Genomic DNA, 9,741 nt, shown 5'->3' with positions numbered 1-9,741 from the left:
AACAAAATGAACTGAAGAGATGAATTTTTTCTTCCCTTGCTCTTTATGCTGTTCAGGAACATATGGGATCCAAATCCTGTTAACAGGAAAAAAAGTTGTTGTTGGTTCTTTTTTTTCCAAATGGACTTTATAATTAAGATGGCATATTGCTCTTTTGGAATATTGTAGGTGACATATAAAGTAAACCTAAAATAAGGAATGTCTTTCTTTAGATGCCTTTAGTTGCTGGGATCTCCTTTGTTAGCTAGACATCACTTGGGAGATACCACCAAGAGTCTTCTCCACAGCTGTCTGGGTGCAGTCCCTGCTCTCGCAGTTATTTAAGGGCTGGTTAGGAGGATCCCCATGCACATAAAGCTGGGCAGGGAGCAGTCCAGGAGTGTTCATGCACTGACCGAAAATCCGGACCACTGGGTTACGTTCGAGATCCTTCTTACATGTCTCTTTCCAACGTATTAATGGTGCCCTTCTTTTTTTGTGCAGTAAGCCATTTTTGGTTGATATCACCTCTTCTGGGAGGTGGGAGAGGGAAATTTAGACCCAGTCTCTCCCCACTCCAGCAAGCAAAAAAACCCTCAAATTGAACAAATTTTTCATGCCTGAAGGCAAGTGTCCTACTTCTTGTGCCATGTTAATGCAGACCCTTGCTATTGCCTTAGAATGCGCTATAGCTGCATTTTGTGAAGATCCTATGCTTGTAAAACACTTGAAGCTTGCTTGCTTGCTGGATCAGGCCATGCAGGGACTGGAAACCAGGCAAAGTGGTGCCTGAACTGTAGCAGACGTGGGCAGGAGCTTTGTCTCTGGTAGCTGAGGGAGGAAACATGATGGGAAGCAGCATCTCGCAAAGCTGGAGGTGCCCAAGGAACTTTCAGGCCAAAGGAGGAGTTACTTAATGAATCCGTAAACCCCCAATCGGTGAGCAACTAACTCTGCAAGTGCCAAAAGCCAGGCTTTTCATATATACAGAAGGAAAATCCTATGGTGCTGTATCCAATTTTGAATATGGGTTTAAAGTTTTTCAAAGACCAGAGAGTTCAGCAGTGTTACTTTTCCATTAAATCCATTTTGTAAGAGCCTGAGTAATACCAGCCTTGCTGATGATAAGTCTGTGAAAGCAGTTCACATGCAAGTATTGCCTCTGTGCATGTGCTGCCTCTGGGAAGGTGATGGATTCTGTAATTTATGTCAAGAGATATGTGCATCATTCTGTAAACAGAGGTGATGCTTCAGATCAAATCAATAGATCACTCCTGAGCAGTGAACCTTCCAAACAGGATACCCGCTGTATTTTAAAAACAAGCATCGTAGCTAATACTGGTATACAGGTACTGTATGTATGACAGCATGCTGATAAGGGCATCTTATTTTAGAAACTTTTGTAGCTTTGTAGGTGCTCTTTAAAGTATCTCTGAGGTTGGTATCTTTTACATGTGGAGAGCGAGGCCATAGTAGCCCAAGGTGCTCTCCAAGGAGGGGAATAAGGAAGTGTATGCTTAAGTGATGATGGAGATTTCCCTTCAGACTACACCAACAAACAAAAAGCATTCCCTTAAGCTTTTGCTATTCAGGCAGCTTCTGCAGCTATGCATAATGCAGTTTTAGTCAAACTAGAGAACAGGTGAATGAGTAAGATATAAGCACCTTGTCAAAAAATAACTTGGTTGTTTCTCTTCAGATTGAATCTTTCTCAACTCTTCCTTCTTTCCCTATTTCCCTATTGCTAAACCAAGAGCAGCGATCATCTAAATGAGTACTTACACTGCTTTTCTCAATCTTGATGTGTCCTCATTTTAGTTATATTCTGTGGCCTGAACAGTATATTGTCAGTATATTAATGGTTTTGCACCTGAAGACCATCTGTCCTTAAATATATGTCAGAATGACTTTAGAAAGCGTGTTGAGTTTTACTTTGGCAACAGTCTGGAGATGCCTGTGTGCCCGATAAGCTTTATAGTGCTGTCCAATACCATAATACAAGCATCTTAAGTTAGCTAGATAAATGCAGATTGATTCCAGTCTTTCAGCATACAAGAAAATCAGAACAGGAGGAAAAAGTGGTAGTGAGATTAGGGCCTGCCACTGCCTTAAGGGCAGTGGGGGCATGGAGAGCTTATGGAGGCTGGAGGCTTCTCTCTTCCTAGAGCTGGAGGGAAAAGAGATGGGTAAAAATATGCTCCAAGTAAAGTATGCACTGACTATCTCTCTGGTTCTGAAAAAAACCTGAGGGTATTCTGCTTGTAGTTCCCTCCCCGCCCAGAATACTTTCTTTTTAAAACTCTAGCTCTTACCTGGGCTGGGGGGGTCACTTTACACAAAACTTACACTTCCTCCGTGGCTTATTTGAGCCCAGGCAGCAGGGCCTGACCAAGTCGCATCTCACACCTTCAGAGCCAGGTTGGCATTGCTGGCTTTTAGGATTTGCTCTGTCCTTCTGTCTCATGCTGGGCTAATTTAGCCTCATCTTGGTAAACAAGAAAAGGGTCCTTATTCAACAGATTTGAGCTGGAGTGACCGCAGCTGTCGTCTGGTCTGTGCGCAAACCAATTTTGTTCATTCCCTTGCCTGGCAGGAAGCCTGCACCAGAATTGTGTCAGGACTAATCAGCATTGAACTGATGTCAGGAGGGCTGCGGCAGGCTGCCCTGTAGCCAGGCAAGAGCAACAAGGCTGTTCAGGAGGGATTAGCATAAGTCCTGCCCGGGATGCAGCTGTGCTAGGAAAGGCACCGAAACTGTACGGACTATTTTTCTTGGGCCTTGTTGTTGTGAAAGTCCCTAGCCAACTGCCAAAAAAAGTGGCTTCACAGTGAGAAAGCGGCATGATTTGCTGTATGTGACCATAAATATGAAAGCCAGGAGAAGGTGCAGTGTCCATGGAGCTGTAATATCCAGGAAATACAAGTGGTGCCTTTGAGCATGCTGGGCTTTTTTCTCCTGGAGAAGCAAGGTGGCGGGGAATGAGTAAGATCAGTGTGTGGTCTCCCACCAAAAGGTGACGTTAGTGATGCTGCTGCTGGTCTTATACTGTAATAGATGTGTTGGTACTAAACAACATGAAGGCTGGAAGGTGGAGATATTTCTGAGAGAAGACCTGAGGCTTGGCAAGGGTTGATTCATAGCTCTAATACCTCACAGTCTCTGTTTTACTGCCTGGTATTTACACTGCAGGTTCAAGAGTGCCTCCTGGTTTGCACTGATAGCATTAAATCAGAGAGATCCCAACTTAGGCTTTTTGCTCCAAAGATGCTGAAATGTTGACATCTTACTTTCCTCTCCTCTCCCTACAGCTACTGAATTGTCTTTGCAGTTTTTCATCTCAAAAATTATTTTTTTGTCTCGCTTCTGAGCACCATGATTTGGCTTTGAAGTCAGCTCTGCTTTGAATGGGGGCATGGACCAGATGACCTCCAGAGGTCCTTTCCAACCTGATTATTCTGATCCCCTCAATCCTGATCTCCCTGCTTTCACAGGTACATGTTTTGAATGATCCTACACCAAAAATTCTCCAGCTGCTTCTCTGAGTCTTAGGGGTCTGTCTGTTTGTGTATCTGCTCAGCATTAGTCATCCCTTCTCTGACTGTAGCTGTAACAGTTCATTGTATAACTACATAAAATGGGTATGCTCTTGCATTATTCACAGCAGGCACAGCCATGTGCTCTAAATGCCTTTTAGGCCTCCTAAACCTCTAGGTAAATCTGTGTCTGCCTAAATTTAATGTCAAAACTGTTTTCTAGTACAAAGCTAAGCCCAAATGAACTCTTGAACCACGTCCCTGCCACATGTTGAGGGAATGAGGGAAGCTCATTTAGGGTGAGCAAGCAGACCTTCTGGTCTAAGATGCCCCAATTAATTATAAGCTATGCAGTGTAAGAAACCCTCCTTACTAAAAAAATCCCTAGCTACAAACCTCTCTGAGTCAACTGAGACGCAAGAACGGAGCGGCTTTCTGAGCGCTGTCATCACTAGAAAAATCTTTCAGGCCTCAGTGAAGAAGGGACCAAAGTCCCCAGCCTTGTGTTGTGCTTACTCGTACATGAGACAGCACCAGTGGGGATCTTGGCGAGACTCCGGCTGCTTTGAGTGTGGGGCTGTGACAAGATACAGCACTGTGTTACCAAAGCTCATGTAAAGCCTGAACACCTCTCCGCCAAGGTCTTCTCGGGCAGTGTCTGACTGTGTGGAGCATTTAGTGGGTGTGAGGTTATTAATTAGGCAGAAGAGTATCGGCTACCAGCAGTACTTTCTGAAACACCGCTTTCCTAAAAGGAGACGAATTTTTTGGTTTGGGGATTACTCCTAAGTTGGGAGTAAAAGGTTGAAAAAAACAACCAAACAAAAAAACCCCTAATTTTTTGAAAACTTGGTATCTAGCTAGGCACCAAGAGAAATGGATGGGCTTTAAAAGGAGCCTCCAATACACATCCTTGAACAGTCACTGAAATGGTTGGTCCCCACATGTGCATGTGGAAAATATATATGAACCTTTCCAACTCTGGTATGATTTTTTTTTTCTTTCCTCTGGTCCTTGTTGAGAGAAACCTGGCTGGTGTGGGAGCTCTGCCCGTGCTGCAGGCGGGCAGGGCAGATGAGGATGGTTGGGCAGGATCTGGTCCTTCATCGCTTTTACCTCCCACACTGCAGGGCAAACTGTACCATGCCATGTCAAGCATGCCTCCACTCAGGTTTCTCCTTTTCCTTTTTCCTAGTCAACTTCCAGCAATATCTTACCTGCTGTGTTCATGCTAATGATATGTCTAATTCTTTCCCTGACAAAAGTGATTGAAAACAGCTGTTTAAAAGAGGGAGGGCCAGTAACAGAAACTAGATTTGCTGTATCTCAAGTCCCCTTTTATCTTCTATCCTTAAAGACTGGTATTTTTCCCTAAATAAGTTACTGCTTTTTCAGAGTCTCTCTGTTAGTCTCTGAATCTTCAAAAATTACTTTCCCCAATGCAGTTGTTACACTTGGATTCTGGGGACCTATTTTTCACACTTAATCACATGCAGTGTGCTCTGCTGATGGCCAGTGGCTTCAGGCTGTTACCCTGAAATTGCCACCTCTTGCCATTTCTCATGCAAGAGGTTGTTTTTTTAATTCAAGGCATTTGACAAGTTTGAGCCCCCTCCCTGTGGGAGCGCAGATGGCAGCTAAAGGGATGCTGGAATGGTTTCACTCCTATCTTGGTGATGACAATCAGGGTTTAGGAGAGAGCGGCTAGACTGTGTGTATCTGTTTGAACAGATCCCATGTCCCTGACAAACGTGGAAGGGATTTGATGCTCCCTGTGACAGCTAGTGCTGTGGTCTGAGGTCCTACCTGTTTACCTGTGCTCTCCTGCTTGATCATTATCAGTTTGTTGATTTCTAATGCTCTTACGGAGCTTGCACATGTAATGTTAAACTAATCCCTTCTTAGTTTTGTGAGGTTTTGGTTTTCTCTCTTCCCCCAACCTTGTACAAAACTCCAAATGTCATGATTGTCTACTAAAAGGGGATTTTGGCATGTGGTGACCTTTTTGAAATTGTGAGAAGATGGGAGAAGAAACAACAGGTAGCATTTCTAAGACAGGAAAAGGTCTGCCTTATAGACCAGAAAGGCACCTTGATGTTCTAGAGTTGAGGCTGTAAAGACACCATTAACTAAAACAAGGCTGAAGTCCTGTTGAGCCTGTCTGCATGATGTCCTAGCTGGAAACTCCGTTTTTCACAGTGCAGGTTTACCCTGCAGCAACTCCCAAGCCGGTCCTGGAGGAGCTGAAGCAGCCTGCAGTGCATCGCTGCCGCTTCTGCCTCAGGGCATCCTGTGAGAAGTGCAGAGCTGCTCTGGTTGTCAGGGAATTAATTATTCATCTTCGAGAAGAAGGCCTCTTCAGGAAAATTCGACCTGGTGCAGGTCCTTTCTCCATCTTAAGGCCCACATGTGGGTATCAAGTTTTGTATGTGTCCAGCTTGCATAGACCAGGGGTTTGAAGGAAGGGACAGCTTGGACTTGAAATGTCTGGAGGTGTAGCAATTTCCAAGTTCATGATCTGACTTGGGAGTTTTGCTTTCTGAATAATGCTGGGAAAATAAGCTGTAGTCAAAAGCTTTTCTTCTGCTTAAAATTGCATAAATAGTATAATATATAAAAAAATACACACACATGCACATTTATGCTTCTTGCTGTAGTGCACTAATATTGTATTGCCTAGCTTTCCCTCTACTCTTTGTGAGCTAGATGGGCTGGTGCTTATAAGTTCATTTTGTAGATGTGCAGCTTGTTTTTTTCAGTTTTTGAGGCATTGTGGTTTTTGTTGGACTTTGAATGTATTCCCTTGTTCTGGGTAGTAGTGCCAGCATGTGCAGTCCTCCTTCCTCTTGCTCTCCTTCACTTACGATTTCCCACCCTCCTACGGTTTTTGTGCAGATGTGATGAACTGGATGGAAAGACGAGTCCAGCTGGGGGGTGGAAAGCAGCACTTTCCCCTCTGTTCTTCATCCCTTCATCCCTCCCTCAGGTGTCCTTCAGCTGGCTCAGGTCATCTGTGTGGTTCCCCAATGGAGATGCCCAAGCTGGTGAACCAAAAGCTTGGATGCAGGCCTGGGAATAAGAAGAGGTGAGAGGAGGAGCCGGGAGCTGCTTGCGGTTCCTGAAGCATCGCTGCTGCTGCTGGGTGTCTGCGGCTTTGCAGAGCATCTGCCCCGCAGGCTGCCAGCCTGCAGCTCGCCAAAGGACATGCGGCAGATGAGTAGCAACAACCAAGTTACAGCCTGGGAACTGTGTGGGGCCGAGGTGACACAGGCTTGATTTTAAGAAATAATCCACTGCAGCTTTTCTCTATTGTAGCCACTGAGGTTAAAGCTGCAAAGGAACTCAGGAATTTTCTCCCCCCTTTTTCTGCTCATTACAGGTGTAGATTGTTCTTAGAAGCCACTGCAGAAGTTTTCTGTTGGGGGCCTTTACAAAGCTTTGTGTTATTTTGTGACTGGAATATGCTTCTGCTGTAGCTTGCTTACTGAACTACAATTGCATAGGATACGATCTTTCTCAAAAGAGCACAATTTCCAAAACATTAAGTAAAAGAAAGGTTAGGGAAAGGGAAAAACTGACCTTCTGTGAGGACAGAACACATATTGAAATAAGTGCTTTTGCTTTTACAGGTTGACACAAGATTGTGATTAAATGCATTTTCAAAGCAGAAACTAAAAAGGCTTAGGAAACATAAGTTATTTTATTTTATATTGTCTAAATGTTGATTGCATGGCTTCTTCAACATGCCCTGACAGTTCAGGGAGATGAAGCAATGTTGTCATTTACCTAAGAAAGTGCAAACCTCTGTCAGAGAGTCCATCTGGATGACTGTTGCGGAGTCATGTGAGTCTGTGTGTGTTATCATTTGGGTAGGGCAACTGCACTTTGATCTAAACTGGAGAAGGAGCCGTACCCGTACAGGGCTCGGGTTTTGCTGCCATTAAGGCAGCTGCTCAAGATCTACCTGTGGGCTGCATCAAAATCCATTGTCTCCTTAGACATGAAGGAAGCGATGGAGAGGTGGGAAGGTGATGTGGGACAGTGCCGTTGCAGGATTGTTAAAAGTGCATCTTCCACCCTCACTGCAAAGTGGAAAGTGTTACTGACCTGAATGAAATGGGGCTCGGTGCTAACCTGCAGCCTAAACCAGCTTTGTTGGAAAACACCAGTATAAGAAAGGGAGCAGGAAAGGTGAGGGAGATGCCTAGATAAACACACCAGAGTTCAGATCTCTGGGACAGGTACCAAAAGGATTTTTCTTTGGGGAAAGATTAATTTGGGAAGGGGTTAACCAGAAGCACCACCAGAACAAACAGTTCCTCAGACTGTTTATAAATTGGTACTCTGATGCCACAAAATACAGATTCAGGTTGAAGTTTCTGTATTAAAATAAGTCACATTCAGGCTGTCATATTGGTATAAACAGAGAATAAACCTTGCTGAATTCAAAGCCTGGGGTGATAGTCCTACTTTAACAAGCAGCTTTTTTCAGAGGCAAAAGGAGTGTCTTTTGGAAGCTTTTTTGTTTTGACTTATAAATAAGCTTAGCTAGAAGTTTGAATGTTTTGTAATTCTTTCATGACCCTTGAATTTGCAGCTGCAAGATGTGTGAGAGTGCTCAGATTCCTTTAATGTCATGTACATACAGTTTTTTTATCTCAAAGGGTAATTCTGTTCCCCACGTGCACCGCCTGTTCTTGTGACAACTTGGAGACCAGCCCTGTTGGACTGATTTGCTGTATATGTGTGAAGCCCTTGAAATATTCATTATAGTCTGTGGTAATCTAATACTAGTGAATCATCTTACAGTCTTTTACAAGAAGGTATTTTTTTCAGCCTGATAATAAAACTGCAGACTTTATTTAAGCAAATATCCAATAATACTTGTGCTCAGCTATCCTCTGCTTAGTTTATTGCTAACAGCTGTGTAACTGCTGAGCTCTGCATCATTTGTTGTCACAAATATTTATAGTTTGGGTTTTTCCTCTTGTGTGTGTAACAAAAAAAAAATTTGCTTCCTTAATGTAAATATTTAATCCAATCCACACAGACCTGTTAACGTTTGCATTGAGGAGGTATCCATCGCGGATGGTCTCAGTGCATTTGCATGTTGCAGAATAAATCACCAGAAACCTGTCAAACCCCAAAGAGATATGCAGATGCCTGCGTCTCTTTAATCTGGCATGTGTGTATCCTGTCTGATTTGAGATGGGAATTCTAATCCCGTGGGAGCAATGCAGGAACTCCTGATGCTACTGCAGTGCTGTGAGGAATTGTGAGCCAGCTGGTGTCCAGGTTTGAGGACTGTCTCTGTTGCCGCTCAGACAATTTTGTGGAGCTGGGAAGAGCCCCAGATGCAGGGGCAGCTTTTGAACCTGTAATGGAGCGTTCCTGCCAGTCCCCTTTCTTTGGGAGAGAGGGAGCGTGCACATGTACATGGTTGTGAATACATTGTATGTGTGCTCTCTCTTACATAGATTAATGCTCTTTAGTTGGTAGGCTTGTTTTGTAGGGAGTGTGAGTGAAACCCATCCTTACGCACCATAAACTACTCTCTCCTGTCTTGATTTGAAGGAATAACAACTTTCTCCAAGCAAAATTATTATGCTCTTGTTTTCTGTAATAGGATGCTCAGATTTAGCTGTCCCACATTGTCATACCAAGATGCCATCATTTTCAGAGTTGTGTTGCTATGCCAATACGTTTTGTTAATTCTGTTTCCTTTTGCATGCACTTCTCTGCATTTATTACACCTTCCAAACCTTCATACGCTCACAGACACCGTAGGTATCAAAGTGTGTTCAGCTGTGGTGCAGTCTGTGCCTAATGGAGCCTTGATCTGCTCAGTATGAAATACTCCATTTCTAATGTATGCTCAAACATGGTATGGCTTGCTCCATTACGTGAAGCATTCTATTTAACTCCATAAAATTCCCCTTTATGCGAAAGGAAAGTGTAAAATACTGTAACATATCTCATGCAGAAATAACAGGAGTTGTGTGCAATGGCCAGGAGGGCTCTTGTGTCTGTTTGGGGTGGCTTTAAACGCCTTGGTTTTGAAGTAGGCTCTCTGTAGTCGGTGACAACTCACGCTTATTTAAAAATTAGAGCAGCAATTACATGCCTTCTACCTATGTATTTTTAGTATGCCAGTCAACCTGGTATCCAGGCACTAAAAGATTAGTCGATTAGTGGTAAAGAGGAAATATTTGCTTAAATGCCAAGTAA

The 9,741-nt window shown here is 43.6% G+C and overlaps 1 protein-coding gene across 1 annotated transcript in view; it reads left to right on the top strand.

Annotated features, from left to right (window-relative positions):
* The first annotated feature begins 3,392 nt into the window (after positions 1 to 3,392).
* The window catches only part of DENND5B (DENN/MADD domain containing 5B), a 79,371-nt gene continuing 73,022 nt past the window's right edge, over positions 3,393 to 9,741 (top strand). The window contains exons 1-2 of the mRNA XM_010566347.1: positions 3,393 to 3,471; positions 5,713 to 5,922. Coding sequence (XP_010564649.1) covers positions 3,393 to 3,471; positions 5,713 to 5,922 — 289 coding nt within the window. The remainder of the gene's footprint in view (positions 3,472 to 5,712; positions 5,923 to 9,741) is intronic.

This window comes from Haliaeetus leucocephalus, unplaced genomic scaffold, assembly GCF_000737465.1.
Source record: "Haliaeetus leucocephalus isolate CR32 unplaced genomic scaffold, Haliaeetus_leucocephalus-4.0 Scaffold206, whole genome shotgun sequence".
In the NCBI taxonomy this organism is placed as follows: Eukaryota; Metazoa; Chordata; class Aves; order Accipitriformes; family Accipitridae; genus Haliaeetus; species Haliaeetus leucocephalus.
The sequence above is the reverse complement of the archived record's forward strand: the minus strand, read 5'-3'. Positions and strand labels throughout refer to the sequence as shown.